The 18,274-nt window shown below is 59.8% G+C and overlaps 1 protein-coding gene across 5 annotated transcripts in view; it reads right to left on the bottom strand.

Moving 5' to 3' along the window:
• Positions 1-18,274, bottom strand: part of PDE4C (phosphodiesterase 4C) — a 98,367-nt gene that overhangs the window by 34,960 nt on the left and 45,133 nt on the right. The window contains exon 1 of one of the 5 annotated variants that reach the window (XM_038384030.2): positions 9,033-10,245. The exons of the other annotated variants lie outside the window; for them this stretch is intronic. Coding sequence (XP_038239958.1) covers positions 9,033-9,169 — 137 coding nt within the window. The 5' untranslated portion in view covers positions 9,170-10,245. Of the gene's footprint in view, positions 1-9,032; positions 10,246-18,274 lie in introns of those variants that run through there. 5 annotated transcript variants of the gene reach the window in all.

Genomic DNA, 18,274 nt, shown 5'->3' with positions numbered 1-18,274 from the left:
TGCGGCAGAGCTGGGAATCCAGGAGTCCGGACTGCTTGCTAGAGCAGGCTGGGGGGACGGGTCACACTGGGCTGTGAGTCTGTTCGCCCATTTGCCCGCCATTGCAGCGTGCAGCGACGCCACAGGAGAGAGGTGCTGAGGGTGTTAGTAGGAGACTGATTTCCACGACTCCCTCAGGTGTCAGAATGCAGCCAGAGAGCGTCGCAGAGAGCCCCGGAGATGCTGCAGCTGTGACTCCATAGTAGCTGATCTGGCTCTGTCCCAGGTGCCCAGGCCTCCCACACGCAGATGGGCCAGGAGGACAGGGACCCCGAACATCACCCCCCATTCTCCCCCACCCCATGAGAACCGTCAATTAACCCCCCTTTCCCTTCCGTATGTACCCCATGCAGGAGTGCCTCTGGACAGGGGAAGGGCTGTCTGGCAGCACGCTCCCAGGAGCCAGAGTCTGCCTAGTCAAGACCAAGCTGCAGCGCACATCTCCACGCTCCCACCCTCACCTCCTGGCATCTCCCCCAGCCCTCTGACTCGGGAACAAAACCCCCTCTGCCATGCCCGCTGTGGCCCCACTGACTGATCCTCTCCAAGTTCAGAGACTGACTTTCACTTGGCAGAATGCGCTCAAACAGGGAGTCTGGCGGCAGAGAGCAGCCCAGCTGAGACACCTGACCCACAGGGCTGCGATGAGCCCCGGCGGTGCAAGGTGCAAGCCGCCAGCAGCAGCCTGGGATTCCAGGAGCCATGTGACTGGTGGGGAAACACGATTTTCATTGTCTTCAATTGCTTGTATTCATGTTGCTGGTTCATTTCTCTCATGGTACCAGAGACACGGAGCCCCATTGTGCCTCCTGTTCTCCAGTACAAACCATCCTGGTGAGCTACAGATCTGTGGTCTATCCCCAGCCCCCAGACCAGAATCCCTCTGATACCGTCCAAGCTGGGCCCTGCAGGTGTCAGCAGCTCCAGTAACTTCAGCCACCCCTGAGCCAGGTGGCCCCAAGCCCAGAAAGATGAGCCATCCCCCCTCAGAGGGACCCAGGACAGCGAACCCGACGCAGAGAAGAGAGAGGGTCCTGGGGGCCCTTTCTGATCTGCCTGTAAAGCCCTGGGGCAGGGGCTTGCCTTGCCGCAGCAGCAGCCAGCGGGTGGTCCCAGGTTTGTTCCAGGCCCCTGGATAAAATGGCTGCATAACATTATTTTGCGCGTCCTCCCAACATGGCCACTCGCCACGACGGCAGAACAAGAAGCACCTCATCACTTGCAGCCTGGTCCCGGGCCAAGAGAAACTGCTGCATTCACTCCTAAATAGGAAATTCTGGCTCTCAAGGGCGGGCACCACTGCCCTCCATCAGGCAGGGGCAGCTCTGGCCGCATCTGCCAGGCTGCCTCACAGCCCGGGCAAGGAAACCCGAGCCAGGCTGCACTGGGCAACCCTGGCCTGCCCCTGCGGAGAGAGGTTGTAGCTGACCCTTTCCCAGCCCCCTCCCCTATTCTCTCCTCAGTACCCTGGCCCAGCATCGGGGCGATGCCCATGGACCCCATGTCCTCTCCAGCAGGATCTCCACGTTCCTGGGGGACTCAAGCTTCACAACCCCTCCAGGGCCGGCCTTGATACAATCAAGCTCCCGAGCAGATGGTCGGACAGCGAGGAGAGAGACTGAAGGGGAAAAAAGAAGCTCAGCCTCGAAGCCAGGCCACATAATTGCAGCAGGTGGGGGCTCAGGCCCCACACTGGGGTAAGGCCAGGCAGGTGTTGATCTTTGAGGCTGTGGATGGGTAAGAGAATGTACTGTGGCCAGGCCAGAAGCGCCCAAGGAACATGCTCCTCTGATGCCCCCCAGTGCCCTCCCCTAATTCTGGCTCATGGACGCAGACCTAGGACACAAAACCCCCTTGTGAAACAGACTGGAAGGGGAAGCTGTGACGAAGTGGGACTGTTCTTAATGTTTCCTTGGAATACTGTAGTGTGCCTCAGTTTCCCCATGCCATTTCTTAATGCATGGTGGGATAAGGGGAGTGGTGGGATAAGGGGGTGTAATTGTTGCAGAGCAAAGGGCCAGGGTACATAAATGGTGACACTCTGTCTCCTGGCCACTGATGGCCTGGGCCCTTCCCCCTGCAAGGTGAGAGCTAAAGGGTTGGAGAACAAAGGAATCCCGTGCCCTCCTGGCCCGGGAAAGGGACAAAGCCCAGAGGAGGAGGGCTGGAGAGTGAGTCAGTTTGGGGCTGGCTGGGGATGAGAAGTGAAGTGCAGATGGGGTTGTCTGCTTCACTCCCCCCAAAATGGACCCGGCTGAGGGGTCCTTTTTGCTGCACCTACAAGCTCTGTTTTAGACTGTGTTCCTGTCGTCTAATAAACCTTCTGTTTTACTGGCTGGCTAAGAGTCACATCTGACGGTGAAGTTGGGGGGCAGGACCCTCTGACTTCCCCAGTACCCTGCCTGGGCGGACTCGCTGTGGGAAGCGCACAGAGGGGCAGAGGATGCTGAATGCTCCGAGGTCAGACCCAGGAAGGGGGGAGCCGGGGGAGCTGTGTGTCCTGCAGACAGGCTGCTCCCAGAGAGGAGACTCCCCCAGAGTCCTGCCTGGCTTCGTAGGGAGCAGCTCCAGAGCATGGCCCGGGGACGCCATAACAGAAGCGCTTCCAGGCCCTGGGGAGGCGAACAGCTCATGTGATTCACAGCACATTGGAGCCCAAAGCAACATGGAAGATTGACCCAACAGCCCAGGCTTTGCAGGGAGAGATCAGTGAGTGTGGGCAGCTGGGGCTGTGCTCAGAGCCCTGGCAAAGGAGGTCACTGCATGCCCACGGCTACTGGGCCTGCAAGCTCCAAGCTGACGAAGCTATTCTCCAGCCAGAAGCAAATGCTGCCACATAGAATCATAGAATCATAGAATCATAGAATATCAGGGTTGGAAGGGACCCCAGAAGGTCATCTAGTCCAACCCCCTGCTCAAAGCAGGACCAAGTCCCAGTTAAATCATCCCAGCTAGGGCTTTGTCAAGCCTGACCTTAAAAACCTCTAAGGAAGGAGATTCTACCACCTCCCTAGGTAACGCATTCCAGTGTTTCACCACCCTCTTAGTGAAAAAGTTTTTCCTAATATCCAATCTAAACCTCCCCCATTGCAACTTGAGACCATTACTCCTCGTTCTGTCATCTGCTACCATTGAGAACAGTCTAGAGCCATCCTCTTTGAAACCCCCTTTCAGGTAGTTGAAAGCAGCTATCAAATCCCCCCTCATTCTTCTCTTCTGCAGACTAAACAATCCCAGCTCCCTCAGCCTCTCCTCTGCAGCAGTGCCCCAGGCTTGGCAGTGTGGCCCCAGAGCCTTCTAGAGCCAGACTTGCAGCAGCCCCCAGTGAAAGGAGAGATTCCCTGTGTCTGCCAATGGGAGCTCAGATTTCCTCATCGATCTCATGCAATTTGGTGTCTCCCTGGTTGCCCCAGCTGCTGGAGTCAGGGGATTGGAGTGGGGGTGTCTCTTGCTGAAGAAAGAACAAGAGGTTTCTCCTCCTCCTGACTGTAGAGCAAAGTTTGAAGTTGTGGCCCGGGGGTGACGCTGATGCTCAGAAACAGGTGAAGACCCAGACCCTCTGATACGATCTGTTCAATGCTCCCGGCTCTGGGCCCAGACTCGTGATCTTTGCGTCTTTGGCTGGCTGCTGAGCCCATCGGGAGTTCTGGCCCCGGCTCACACTCATCTGTGGGGTGGAGTGTCCAGACCCCATTCCCTCTTCCTGCTGCCAGGCTGCGCCATGGGGTCCCAGCCAGCACAGCAGAGCCACAACATGGAATTGGGAGACACAGTGGAGAGGCTGAAGTGGCACCGTTACCTTGTCTGCGCCATTCTCTCTCACCCGGATCTGACCTGATCCCGGGGGACTCAGCCCTCCCCACCTGTTGGGCCTGTTTCAGGCTCTGCGGAGCTCTCCGGAGTGGGGATGGACACAGCCACCATTCGTGCTGTGGGTGCCCAGCCAGGACTCCGCATCCCTGGCCTCCAGCTGGAGCCGGCCACAGGCCTGGTGCTATTTCGGCATGGCTTTGCCTTACTGATGGGCAGGTGCTTTAAAAGCCAAAGGTCTCACTGCCCCCATCGCCTCCCGTGGCGTCACGGAGGGAGCTCAGTGTTGCTGCCAGCAGAGCTCTCGCTCTGTGTCCTGCTACCCATCCACATGGCCTGCGAGCTCCAGCAGCAAGGCCCCTCCCCAGCCCAAGAACCCCTGCCCTGAGCCGGGCCCCGCGAGGTGTTTGGGGCGCTGGGAGCCACCCAGGGCAAAGCTGGTCAAGGGAACGGCCACTGGATGCAACGGCTGGAGCTGCCCAGGAGCCATTGAGCACCTCCTGTCCAGAGCGATGTTGGGCTTGGGATCTCCCATTGCACCTCTCTCAGCAGGAGTTTGTCCGTCCGTCTGTCCATCTGAGAGGCTGGTAAAGTGCCCCCTGGCTTGGGGTTCCCAGCTCTCCACACGCAGAGGCTGGTTTGCAGGGCGGAGCTCCCACTGCCCCCAGGGAAGGCCAATGGGCTGCAGGTGGCTCAGCACCACTGGAATCAGGCCCAAGGGGCAGCATCCAGCAGCTCCCACTCAGAGCCAGGGAGAAGCCCCCTCTCCTCCGAGAGCAAGAATTTCTTGGAAGATTTGGCCCTAGGTGAGTGATGCTGAGGCTCCGCACCGGTGCCCAGCAGGAACAGCTGCGCTGCATTGGCACTGTCCACGGCCCAGCAGTGCAGGCGAGAGCCCTGGCTCTTTGGGTGCAGGAATGCACCACAGACCGGCAGCCCAAGGGAGCAGGCTGCAGCTTCACTGCGACCTCTGGCACCGAGCACAGGGCAGGGCTGGACATGCACAGGGGACTCCTCGGATTTTATTGCTGGGTCTCTGGCTGGCTTCATTTCCGAGCAGTACAGCAACGGCATTCCCGCCAGATCAGCAAATCTCCATTAATGCCAAGGGCCTGGGCCCTCCTCTCCAAACCAAGTGCCTAATGAGAGAGGCCACGTGCCAGCTGCATGAGCCTCTTGGCTGAAAAAAAGCCACCAGGCCCAGATCTGCAAACAGCCTGAGCCAAGTCCTGCCATGTCCTTGCGTGGGCCGAGCCCTGAGTGGGGAGAGGCCATTAAAAGAGCAGGGACCTCCACTCACCGTAGCCGTCAGCACTGGCACCAGAGCTGGGGACTGCTAGCCATTTCCACGGTGAATAGCCAGGGCCCCTGTGTCCCGGCATCCCCGGGCGATGCTCTGGAACTGCTCCCTACGAAGCCAGGCAGGACTCTGGGGGAGTCTCCTCTCTGGGAGCAGCCTGTCTGCAGGACACACAGCTCACCCGGCTCCCCCCTTCCTGGGTCTGACCTCGGAGCATTCAGCATCCACTGCCCCTCTGGGCACTTCCCACAGCGAGTCTGCCCAGGTGGGGTCCTGGGGGGGCCAGAGGGTCCTGCCCCCCAACTCCGCAGTCAGACGTGACTCTCAGCCAGCCAGTAAAACAGAAGGTTTATTAGATGGCAGGAACATGGTCTAAAACAGAGAACAGGACCCCTCAGCCGGGTCTATTTTGGGGGGCAATGAGCCAGACAACCACGTCTGCACTTCACTCCTCGTCCCCAACCAGCCCCAAACTGACTCACTCTCCAGCCCCCACCCCTGGGCTTTGTCCCTTTCCTGGGCCAGGAGGGCACCTGATTCCTCTGTTCTCCTTTAGCTCTCACCTTGCAGGGTGGAAGGGCCCAGGCCATCAGTTGCCAGGAAACAGGGTGTCGGCCATTCTCTGTGTCCAGACCCCTGCACACACCTGCCCTCTAGGGCTCTGCAAGGATCATACACCCTTATCCCACCACCTAGATACTTAAGAACTGCCTAGGGGAAACTGAGGCACCCCCACAATATTCAGAGGAAACATTAAGGACAGTCCCACTTCGTCACACCCTGCTATGGGCGGAGAGCAGCCACTGGCAGAGCAGAGGGAGGAAGGGGCTGGTGTGGCATGGGCTGGGTTGCCCGCCATCTGTTTAGCCAGGGCTGGTACAGTGGCACTCAGGCCTCTGCCAGCCATTTCCCAGCTGCCGGGCAGGGAGGCCATGCTGAGCAGGAGGCAGGGCCAGGTGACACTGGGGATTCACCCTGTTCATGGCTTGCTGTTGGGACCCCGGCAGGGACCTTGCTCCCGGGGAGGGTGCTGGGGGAGAGCAGTGCCAGTTGTGCCGGGGGCTTTGCCATGCACCCTGCTGCCCTAAGAGCCCCGAGCCCCTGAAGCAGCAAGTGCCACCCAACGAGCAAGGCCCTCACTTCAGGGTGGGTTCAGTGCCCACATCTGCAAGGTGCCCCGTGTGCTGAAGAGCCTGCCTGGCTGTGCAATGGCCCAGTCACTGGGTTGGGTGTCTGTCAGGACTCCTGGGTTCTAGTCCCAATTCTGCTACTGACATGCTGCATGCCAGCAGGAGGGGCAGACCCCAGTAAAATGGGAGCAAAGGGACTGACCCACGGCTGAGCCAAGAGGGGCCAAGTCACTGTTATTATTTCAGGTTTCAGAGTAGCAGCCGTGTTAGTCTGTATTCGCAAAAAGAAAAGGACGGGTACTCCTGTTATTATTTCAAAAACCCACGGTAAGGTTAGCAGGAAACCGGTGCAGCCCCAAAGAATGTGGTGCAGCCCGGAGCCACTAGGTGTCAGCACAGACAGGCCCACGGAGACACTGGCACAGCCCGGGGAGCCCGGTGTGCCCGAGGGCCATGCCGCGGAGGTGCCAGGGGCACGCCAGGGCCCAGCACACTCAGGTCTTGGCACCGCACCCTTCCCAGGAGACTAGTAACTGAATTCAAACATACTTTCTGTCCCACGCTGTCTCCTTTGATGCTCACCAGCCAGTCTGGGCCTGGGGCAGGCCGGCCTGGGAGGTTTGTTTCCTCTATAAATAGCTCTTGTTGCCATTGCAAAGGGCTCAGCTGCTCACGTCCTGCACCGGAGGCAGGGCAGCCCCGCGACTCTGTGCACGGAGACCTGCCAGGCCAGCTCTGGGGCTGTCATTCCTGCAGGAGACACTGCCGTGCACCCTGCCTCCCAGCTCAGAGACTGGGGGGAGAGAAATCCCAGGAATGGAATGGTGCTGCCAGCATCACCCGCTGCCTTACGCAGCCTGCCTGGAAATGTCACCGGGACTGCGGGCCGGCACCAGGCACCATCAGCAGAGCAGTGGCCCAGGAGTGCAGCCCGCCACACTGCTTGTTGTTTCATGTTCAGTCACCAGGCCAACCTCTGCCTCACGTGGGCAGATGCAGCTGGCCTCTTCCCCCCAGAGCTGGGCCCTCCCCCCCCGGTGGGTGCAGTGGCCTTGGGAGAACAATGCCTGCAGCTGCCTGGCATCCATCATGCACTAATGCCCCTCCCAGAGAGCTTGCCACTTGCCTCTCTAGACTCCTCTGTATGGGACATGCCAGTGGGCAGCCCAAGCAGGGGAGTGGCCAGGGGTCAAAGGCCCAGAGGTCCCCTGTGCTGACATACAGGCAGCTCACGGAGGACCCGGCTGGTGGGCAGCCTGCTCACACGCTCAGCAGCACCAGGCCCCTGGGCAGGGCATCCGAGTGCCGAGGCCAATGTGCAAAGCTGGGGCATTTGCAGCTCGCTCCCTCCAGCCCGAGCGGGACAGCTCTGCTCCAGCCTGGGGCTCTTGGCAGGTGGGAGCCGAGGGGATGCAGAGCTGGGGCATCAATAAGCCCCCAGCCTTGCTGCATCCAGGGCTGCTGGCTCCTGCGTGTGTTAGCAGGGGTGGGGCTGGGCGTGCTGGGGACAGGGGAGTTGACGGGGAAATGGGTGGAATCCCAGGGCTCCCCGCAGGGGCATGAGGAGAGGTGCTGGTTGGCTCCTGCTGGCAGGACAGCCGAGCTGGCACGCCAGACCCAGTAGCATGATGCCTGTGGCCCACCGGGCCTGCCCAGCTGGAATGGGGGAGAAGGAGGGCACAGGATGAGTCTGCTGCTTGTTTTCCTCTCTCTGTCATAACAAACGCCCTTTCTATTTACATTCCCACATCTGTCATGCAGCTGCAGCCCTGCTCCCAGACAGCCTGGCTCCTCCCGGATCCCCAGCACCCTCCATCCTCACAGCCCGGCAGCCTGCTGGCCAGAGAGGGGCTGCCCTGGCCCCAGGCCTCTGCCAGGTGGAGTATGGAAGTGGTAGGAAGTAATTGGCCAGGCCAGGCAAACAAAAGCCCTTCAGCCAGCGGGAGGCTGGACTGGGACCTTCACCCATTTGCAGAAGCAGATGAAGGGCTCGATCCCCCAGAGCTGGAGCTGCCTGACCTGGCCTGAGACCACTTTCCCCACTCGGCTCCACGGCCCAGACCCACATCCCCTATGCACCTGGCCTGCTGCATGCTGGGGGCTGGGCAGGGGGAACCCTGCAGCACCCCAGGGCCTTCGCCAGGCAAGAGGTGCTGGAGTTGCTGACCTCAGAGCTGCTTTTGCTCAGGGCTGCAGGGTCCAAGTAGGGTTGATGGCTCCTGGCACTAGTGACACCCCGTGGGCCAGCTCTGCCTGGCCGCACCATGGGAGGCTCATGGAGACGGACCAGCAGTGGGGAGCACCCCCACACCACACCTGGCTGGAAGGCACCTACCGAGCACCCACCAAAGACAGTGCTTGGTTGGGGAAGCAGCTCTGGGCACTTCCTGGCATCACCCTGCGCTTGTCAGTGCCCACCGTGGCTGGTACCTTGTGTCACCCACATAACATGCAGAGCTGGGCTGGGGCCAGCCAGGTGGGGAAGGGAAGTGCCCCAGGCCACACAGACAGGCTTAACTGCCCAGCTCATCTTCAGGCACCTCTCAAAGTCTCCCAGTGAGTTCAGGTCTCAGCACTCTGTGAGCTGCCAACCCTGGAACCGGCCCACCAGCGGTAGCCTCTGCCCAGCCCGGCTCCATCCTGCCCAGCCCAGCTCTATCCTGCCCAGCCCTGTCCGGCGATGGGCAGCCCCCCTACCTGCCCAGCCTGGCTCTGCCCTGCCCTGCCCAGTGGTGGGCAGCCCCAGCCCTTACCAGAGGGGGTGAGCCACGGTAAAACGCCGCTGCATGCGGATGCTCTGATTCATCATGAGCTTCCTGAAGAGGATGGGCGAGTTGTGGGGGGAGCTGCAGGGGGAGGCCCCCGGGGAGCCATGCTTCGGGTTCAGCATTTTGGAGACACAAATTAGTGCGGGGGGAGCCCACGTGCACAAGAGGTTCAGCCGGGCCTTTACCCCCCTGTTCAAAAATCTCCCCCAGGAAAATCACTTCGAGGGCTCCCCTACTCACAGCGGGGACCTGCAGGGGATGGCGGAGCCAGAGCCACAGGTGCCACTTCAGTCCCGTTCACGCATCGGGGTCCAGGCTGGCAGAGAGGGGGCGCGGGGTCCTCTGCAGTCACTTTCAGGCCATCAGTTTGATTGTGTGCAGAAGCTCCATGGAGGCTGCCTGCCCCCTCTCGCTCTGGCTCTACGCTGTGCTCTGGCTGAAGGTGAACGAGCGTGACGGGGGGGTTGGTGGGGCGTTGCTACGAGGCTCCGTTTCCTGAGGGTCTCGCAGGTCCGTCTCCCCGGGTCCCATTCAGAGAAGACAAACTGTCCATTTGGTACAAAGCAGGAAGCGCATTGCAAACACAGCGCTCTCGCTCCCAGGGAAACTTTCCATTCCCCTCCCGTCCCTGCCTGGGAAATTAAACAACTGTCTGGCTCAGCAGATACTGAAATACGAAGCAAGCCCCCCTCGTTGCTCAGGCTGGGCCAGGCCGGTCTGGCACAGGGACGCTCGCTCCCTCGCCCACTGCCTGGACGAGCCAGGGCTTGCTGGGGCTCTATATGGAAGGGAGAAGCAGTGCAGCACACCCGAGCCTTGCTGTTCCCCCACGCGGCACTCAATTGCGCAGAGACGTTAAACTGCACTGGAATCTGGGGCAGGACCGGGGAGACGTTCCCTGCTCAGGATCGTAAACCACAGGGGCTGGATCCTCAGCTGGTATAAATCAGCGTAGTTCTGCTGACTCCAAAGACTTCAGTGCAGCTACACCAGCTTACGCCCTCTGGGGAGCTGGCCCCACTGGCTTCCATGCAGCGCAGCACCAGTGGGGGAGAAATGCCCCTGGCACCAGCTTGCACACTCCTCAGCCTGGGGGGGCTCAGCCGAGAGCTATCTTGCTGTGTCCTGTCCTGCTCGCCCCCTCCAGCCCCCTCATTCTCCCAACCGAGAGCGTGATAAACCCAGCACAAGTGGGACCCAGACGGGTTCCCCTTTGGCTCCTCCCATTCCCCAGAGAGGCCTGGGAAGGAGAGCAGTGGGGCAGAGCCCCTCCCTGGAGCACAGGCAATGGCTAGCCCGGCTGGGAGTGCTACACTGCTGGCTGTGCAAGCTTCATATACGGCTTAAACATCCCACACAGCTGTGCCAGAAAAGGGACATCTCCAAACACCCTTCCAGCTGCAGCCCCACTAAGCAGAGTGTCAGGGTCGCTCCTGGGATCCCCACAGCCCAGCACAGTCCCCAGCCCTGCTCCGAACCTCCCCACATGGCACCAGCCTTTCTCCCAGCAGAGCAGCCGGCCCACAACAGCCTCCAGGCCATGCTGCTGTCCCAGGCCCCTTTCAGGAGCTCTGGGTTCCACCCCGCTCCAGCCTCCGCCATCAGTGCAGCCCCAGGAAAGGGACTGGAGGCTTCCAGGCCCCAGGGCAGTGAGAAGAGCACCGGAGCAGTGGGGCCAGGCGACAGGGTTTCCGGGGTGGAGAGTCACTGGGGAAGGAGCAGGCAGCAGTGGGTCAGTGTCGCTCCCATGCAGGGAAGAGTCGCAGTGGCACAGCTGGGCTGCCAGGAGCACATGTGGCTGGCTGGACTGAGCGATCTCCACGCCCCCGAGCTGGCACAGCCGCTGCCTGGCACAGACACCGGCGCCTCCACTGCTCCCAGCGCCGCTGGGAAACGCACCCCCTCTGGCTGGCTGCACCGGCTCCGGAATGGCTCCCTGCGTCAGCCACAGCCCAGATACCACAACAGAGCCCAGCCTTGTCCTTGCAAATGTAAGGGGACTGTTGCCCCCTTACTAACATTCAGTGGGGGTGTTTTAGTTGCTAGCTCCCAGGACTAAAAAGGGGGAAGGGTCAATGGGGAATCAGTACCCTGAGACTGACAGTCCCCAGGAACAATGGGGAGAGGCCAATGCTCCAGGTCAGCCTGAATGACAGGGTGGGCAGGCTAATCAGGGAGTCAGGAGTCCAGGGGGGTCCTGTCTTCCGTGTGAGCTGGAATTACCTGGGACAGACAGAGTGGGGCTGAGCTGAGGAGAAAGCAGGGGTTGAAGCTAAGCTGGGGGGCAGAGCTGGGTCAGATCCAGAGGGACCAGAGGCGCAGCCCAGAGAGAGCCGACTTGCCCTGGGAGCTGAGCTGCAGCAACCAGAGCCAGAGGGGCCAGAGAAGCAGCCCAGGGAGCTGGAGGCAGAGCAGCAGTGCAGAGACCGAGTGGTGGAGCTGGGGCTGGAGCAGTCCGGAGCTGGGTGCAGTGAGCAGCTGGGGGGTCCGAGGGGGACCCTGGGCAGCGGGCCCAGCGCAGGGAGCCGCCTCAGCCAAGGGGCTCTGCAGGCCAGGCTTGGATTGTAACCCCCACAGGGCGCGGGTGACACTGGGAAGAAGTGTCCTAACACTTAGAGCCTGAGAGCATGTGGCCATCACCAGAGCAAGTGTCCAACCCGCAGCATCCCTGCAGCACAGCCAGGGCCTGAACAGGGGCCTGGGGCTTACAAGGAACAGAGTGTGAATGGCCCTGACGTTCCAGAGACACTGTCTGTGATGTTCCCTGCCACAGAGCGGGGTGATGGGTTTCCTGTAACCTTTCCCACGTTTCCTTATTCTTTTGAAAATTAACTGTTGATTAAATAACTTGCATTTGCTTTAACTTGTATGTAATGGTCAGTGGGTCAGAGAAGTGCCCAGTGCAGAGAGGGTACCCCGGAGTGGGGACACCCTAGCTCCTGTCCTAGGTGACCACAGCAGGGTTGGGGGTCGAGCCCCCCAGGAATCTGGGGCCCAGCCTTGTTGGGGGAACGAGGACTCTGCCAGACAGGAAAGGGGAAGGGGAGTCCTCAGGGGCAGGGAGGCCACTGGATAAAGGAAGTGGGAGCGAGGACTCAGGTCCTTTCGCTAGCCCACTTCACGGGGGTCGTGCAGAAGCCAGGAAAGTTCCCCACAAGAGCGGGACTATTCCCCCGCTTACACAAACCCTCTTGGGCAGTAGAAGCATTTACACCGAGCTCTAGCGCTGCGGCCAGGCGCAGGGGCCCCACTCACACCTATTTCGTACTGGAGAGTAGGCGAGATCTGGCCCGTCCCAGGCCCCAGCACAATCCAGCCATGGGGCCCCAGTTTCAGGAAGCACGTTCGGAAGCCCTGTCTGTCTCCACTGAAGGTCTCACTGCAGCTCAGATGAAAACATTGTTAACCCCTTGCCAGCTCCCTGAAAGCAGAAAAGGCCCAGCTGGCTGTCACCCCCCCCCCCCCCGCCCTGCAGGCCTATCACAGGAGAGTCCTCCAGTGTGTAATGGGAACTGGAAACTGCCCTCACACCTGGCACCACGTGGCTCCCTGGGAGACTGGGCCATGGGGACTGAGCTCCCCGCCGATCAGAAGCATGCGATTGCCATGTCTAACATGAGTCACAGCACATCCAGCTCACGCCGTTCCCGGGGGTTAGGGCTGTATCACCCTGCACCTTCGCTTGCAGAGGAGCTGCCTTGCTTTTCAGTGCAGCAGCTCAGCCAAGTCCGGACATTGCCCCTCGAGGACGGCAGCATGGCAGGCTCTCACCAGCCCCGGGCAGCTGGGCTGCACCAGCCTCCTACGGTTCTTTGAACAGCAGGTAGAGGAGACCTGGTTGGCATGATTTACTGGCACTCGGGCCAGGCCTGGCAGATGCAGTGGCAGGGGATGCAGTCCCAGCGCTGGATCCAAGTGCTCGAGGGGGCGCTTGCTACCAGGGGAGCTCAGCCTGCTGCTGTACTGAGGGGGCAGCCCTGCAGGACTCAGCACCCCACATGGGTCTCTAGCACCCCCTGCCAGAGGGTGAGCGGCGTGGGGGGGTGTGGGGGGGGGACAAAGGCTGGAGGAGGAGCCGGGGGAAGGCTGCCTGAGACAGCTGGAGAGAGTTGGAGTTGAGAACTGGCTGGGGAAATGGAGGGAGGGCCAGATGGGCCTCTGGCCTCCCTGCCCTCAGGGAGAAATGGAGGGAGGGCCAGATGGGGCTCTGGCTCACTGCCCCCCAAAATGGACCCGGCTGAGGGGTCCTGTTCTCTGTACCTACAGGCTCTGTTTTAGACCATGTTCCTGTCGTTTAATAAATCTTCTGTTTTACTGGCTGGCTGAGAGTCACGTCTGACTGCGGAGTTGGGGGGCAGGACCCTCTGGCCCCCCCAGGACCCCACCTGGGTGGACTGGCTGTGGGAAGTGCACGGAGGGGCAGAGGATGCTGAATGCTCCGAGGTCAGACCCAGGAAGGGGGGAGCCGGGTGAGCTGTGTGTCCTGCAGACAGTCTGCTCCCAGAGAGGAGACTCCCCCAGAGTCCTGCCTGGCTTCGTAGGGAGCAGTTCCAGAGCATCGCCCGGGGATGCCGGGACACTATCACCATCCCAACACACTGCTCTCGTGCCATGCACTTGCCTGGTGCTCCAGGAGCAAGAACTGAGGGCGGCCTCTTCCCTGGGGAGTTTGCAAACTCTGCTGCCCGCACTAGCAGTGCTCGGAGCTGGACTTTGGTGCCATCATGGGACTCACCCTTGCACACTACTTTGTACATGCACCCGGCAGGAGACAGCCCAGCTCTGCTGAGCTCCTCCACTCTCACTTCCTCCCTGGGATCCCATCAGGCCCCTCCCCCCAGGGGGAGGTGGGGATCTTTGCCCAGATCACAGAAAGCAAAGTCTCTGGGGTTTGGCTGGTGAGATTCACACTGATGAGATAATCACAGGTTTCAGAGGAGCAGCCGTGTTAGTCTGTATTCGCAAAAAGAAAAGGAGTACTGGTGGCACCTTAGAGACTAACAAATTTATTAGAGCATAAGCTTTCGTGAGCTACAGCTCACTTCATCGGATGCATTTGGTGGAAAAAACAGAGGAGAGATTTATAACAAATACCCGGCTGTGTGTCTGGATCTGCCCAGCGCCTAGCGCCAGGGACCCGGGGCCCATGATTGGGGCCCTAGGAGGCCCTGCCCCAAAGCGAACCATAAACAACAGGGACGGCCCGTGGAAAGAGCGGAGGGTTCTGATGCACCAGTGAACGCCACTAGATGGCAGCACAGAGCTAACTTGGTTCCAGCTCTAGGGCGCCGGGACTCAAACTCGCCTCCCTGCGCACCGGTGGCAGGGGCTGCTGGGCTGACGTGCGAGCCCCTCCGCGGCAGCAGCCTCCATGTCACGGGGCCCCCACTCCCGCCTGCCCCCCTGCCCCATCCACCAGGGTCTGACACCTAGAGCGGTGCTGGTTCTCCCTGCTCAGCATCTCAGGCAGCCTTGCCCAGCCCCCGGCATGGCGGGAGCAAGGGGCCAGCGAGCTGGGCCCCACAGTGCAGAGCAATCCCTGCAGTGCAGGTGCATGGCTCCCTGGCGGGCACTGATGAAATCGGGGGCATAATTCTACGCCAATCTCAATGCCCAGGGAGCAGAGCGCGCTGGGAGCAGCCCCTCCCCGAGGCTGGACTCTCCGCACCCCAGAGCAGCCAAGCATGGATTAATGCAGACCCAATGTCAGCATAGCAGGTCAGCCAGGGCAGGAGGGGCTGGCAAAGCCGGGCAGGGAACCCAGAACTTTCCTGCTTCCTCGGGACGGCACCACGCTGGCTGAAGCTCCCCTTTGCTGCACAGGCCATTTGCCCAGTGACTGGAGCGGAAATCCTGTGTCCTTGGTGTCAAGGCATCCCCGGGCGATGCTCTGGAGCTGCTCCCTACGAAGCCAGGCAGGACTCTGGGGAAGTCTCCTCTCTGGGAGCAGCCTGTCTGCAGGACACTCAGCTCACCCGGCTTCCCCCTTCCTGGGTCTGACCTCGGAGCATTCAGCATCCTCTGCCCCTCCGTGCGCTTCCCACAGCAAGTCCACCCAGGTGGGGTCATGGGGAAGCCAGAGGGTCCTGCCCCCCAACTCCGCAGTCAGACGTGACTCTCAGCCAGCCAGTAAAACAGAAGGTTTATTAGATGACAGGAACATGGCCTAACACAGAGTTTGTAGGTGCAGAGAACAGGACCCCTCAGCCGGGTCTATTTTGGGGGGCAGTGAGCCAGACAATCACGTCTGCACTTCACTCCTCGTCCCCAGCCAGCCCCAACTGAAACTCTCTCCAGCCCCTACCCCTGGGCTTTGTCCCTTTCCCGGGCCAGGAGGTCACCCGATTCCTTTGTTCTCCAACCTTTTAGCTCTCACCTTGCAGGAGGGAAGGGCCAGGCCATCAGTGGCCAGGAGACAGGGTATCGGCCATTCTCTGTGTCCAGACCCCTGCACACACCTGCCCTCTAGGGCTCTGCAAGGATCATACACCCTTATCCCACCACCTAGATACTTAAGAACTGCTTAGGGGAAACTGAGTCACCCCCACAATATTCAGAAGAAACATTAAGAACAGTCATGCTTCGTCACATCTCTCTCCCCTTCGAGACCGAACTGAGCGGGGTCACTTTAGTCGGTGACCTGGGGAAGTTCGAACCCACTAGCATTCCCATGGATGCCCCAGCATCTCTCCCGTTCCTTGGCAGGACTTACACCAGGCCCTTCAAGTTTCACACCCTCCCTTAGGTCAGGGGTTGTCGATAGCACTCGCATGCCACCTGTGGGAAGGTTTATGCGGCCCGTGCCCTTTTGCCTCCCCAAAACCCCCGGGGGGTCAAACTGGGATCGGGTCTTCTCTCAACGCTCCAGTCTGGAGGCCTGCAATTCGGGCTCTCTTGGTTAAGAGCCCCCGTCTTGACCTGGGCCACATACTGTTCACTTACAGAACTAGCATGGAGACATCCCTTTCTCAACAACCTTGTCTCCCCAGCTAGCTGGCCAAACACAGCCACTTGGTTAGAGGACGGTTTAACTTTCTTAACAGCTTTCACTTCATCTGAGACCTTCTCAAAGCCATCCACACTGGATCTTTCAACAGGAAAGTCAGTGGATCCATTCACAACAGAAAATTTCTGGCTGTTAGGAACTGAAACTTTCTTGATTAAATCACTTTCACACCCTTCAGTTGCAGTAAACTGCTTGCAAAGACTCCATGAGGATTCCTTTCCCTAGGGGCTTTTCTATGCAACAATTCACCCTTCACAGAAATTCTGCCCTTACCCTCTTCACCTAGGACTTGCTCTAGAGGAACACTTTCCTGAGCAACAACAGACTCTTTCTGGGTCTCACTTACATCCAGAATCACCTCTGGCCCATCAGGCAGATTCCTACACAATCCCCTTTCAGGTAATCTTACAGACTTCCTAAATAAAAGGTTAGAAGCAGTCTCCTTCCTTTTGCCACACACAAGTTCAGGAATCTTTTTCTTCTTGCTACAGGTTTCCACACCCTCAGTAGGTAACACAATCAAATCACCTTTATGCTCTCCTTGTGCCCTGGCTAGGACCTCACCCTGATTAGACAGAAAAGAAAAGGAGTACTTGTGGCACCTTAGAGACTAACAAATTTATTTGAGCATAAGCTTTCGTGAGCTACAGCTCACTTCATCGGATGCATTCGGTGGAAAATACAGTGGGGAGTATTTTCCACCAAATGCATCCGATGAAGTGAGCTGTAGCTCACGAAAGCTTATGCTCAAATAAATTTGTTAGTCTCTAAGGTGCCACAAGTACTCCTTTTCTTTTTATTAAGAACAGTCATGCTTCTTCACACCTGGCACCACAGCTCTGGCTATAATGCGGGGGACACCAGTGGCCGGGGCTGGGGGCCGTGGATGGAGGGCAGGCGTGCTGGCCCAGGAATATCCCAGTCCTGGGTCTATGACACTGCGGAGACTGTGCAGAGAGGGGGACAGAAGTGGGCCAGGGTTTCAGCCTGCCTGATTCCCATCTCTCCAGCTCACAGAGGGCAGGAAAGTCTGCGCCATGCGGCAGGGAGAGAGCTGGCACAGGCCGGCATTGGGGTCCCTGACACGGCGGGGGACTGGACAGCGACAGAGGGAGGCTAATGGATGCTGGGAGGCAGGTGGCTGTGGGAGCCCTCCAGCCCAGGGGGTGTGAGCAGGGGCTGTGCCAGATAGTGGGGGAGGTGCAGGGACAGTGACAGATTTGTTTAATTTGCACGCCAGCCTGAGTGAGGGAGCATTTTTCAGGGAGCAGCAAGCATCACGGCCCCTTCCTAAGGGCTGGTTATATATGGGTGCTGTCCCCAGTTGGCAGCTCAGCCATTACAGGGGCAGTGGGAGAGTGCAACCAAAATTACCCTCTGGCTGCGGGGCCCCCCAGGGCCGCTTACCAGTAAAGGCCCTTGCCTCATGTCTCTTAATTCGCTCCTGATGGATGAGCAATAACCCGCCGAGCCCCCTGCTGCCCCCGGGCACTCTGGGCAGCCACCTGGGCCACCTGGGCCTCGAGGTGCCACGTGCTGCAAGCTACACAGGAAATGCCTCCTGGCTTTTCAGGTGGCTGCCCTGGCCCATTCCCTGAGGGGGAGGGGGGTGCATGGGGCACATGCAGAGCAGAAGGGCCCACAGCCTGGCCCCTTCTTAGCCCCACCGGCCAGCCACCTGCTGAGCTACAGGCAAGGCCTGGATGGAATGGTGAGCAGCCCTGGGGGGGGCAGAAGTGATTTCTAGAGGTGACAGGAGGAAGCTGGGAGCCCGAACTCCTGGGTTCTTCAAGAGCTGGCTCTGCCCCGCCCCCCCTTTCAGTGGGATAGCCCCGAATACAAACGGAAAGGGTTTAACATTGAACACTCCTCAGTCCACAGTCAGGGTCTTTCAGGCCAGTCCACAAGTGCTGCTGTCCCCTGCCCCACCTGCCTGCTACCTCTCTGGCTGCAGCTTTGCTGCTGGTACTGGACCCCGGGGCTGCCCGAGATGGACTCTGCCCAATGCACGGTGTGCCCTGGAGAGAGAGACACCCTCTGCTGTTCTAGGTACGCAGGACCCTACTGGGCAGCCCCAGGGGGAACGGCCCTCCCCTGTAACCTGTGTCAGTGGACAGTGATGTGGGGTGCTGAGGGTCTGCAGCGTGTGACAGTGGGTCTGTGTCACAGCACAGGCATGGAGGGGTACGTGCGTGTGTACATGCATGTAAACGTGCGCACA

The sequence above is a fragment of the Dermochelys coriacea genome, chromosome 25 (assembly GCF_009764565.3).
Source record: "Dermochelys coriacea isolate rDerCor1 chromosome 25, rDerCor1.pri.v4, whole genome shotgun sequence".
In the NCBI taxonomy this organism is placed as follows: domain Eukaryota; kingdom Metazoa; phylum Chordata; order Testudines; family Dermochelyidae; genus Dermochelys; species Dermochelys coriacea.
Note: the sequence above shows the minus strand (reverse complement) of the source record. Positions and strands in the feature narration are given on the sequence as shown.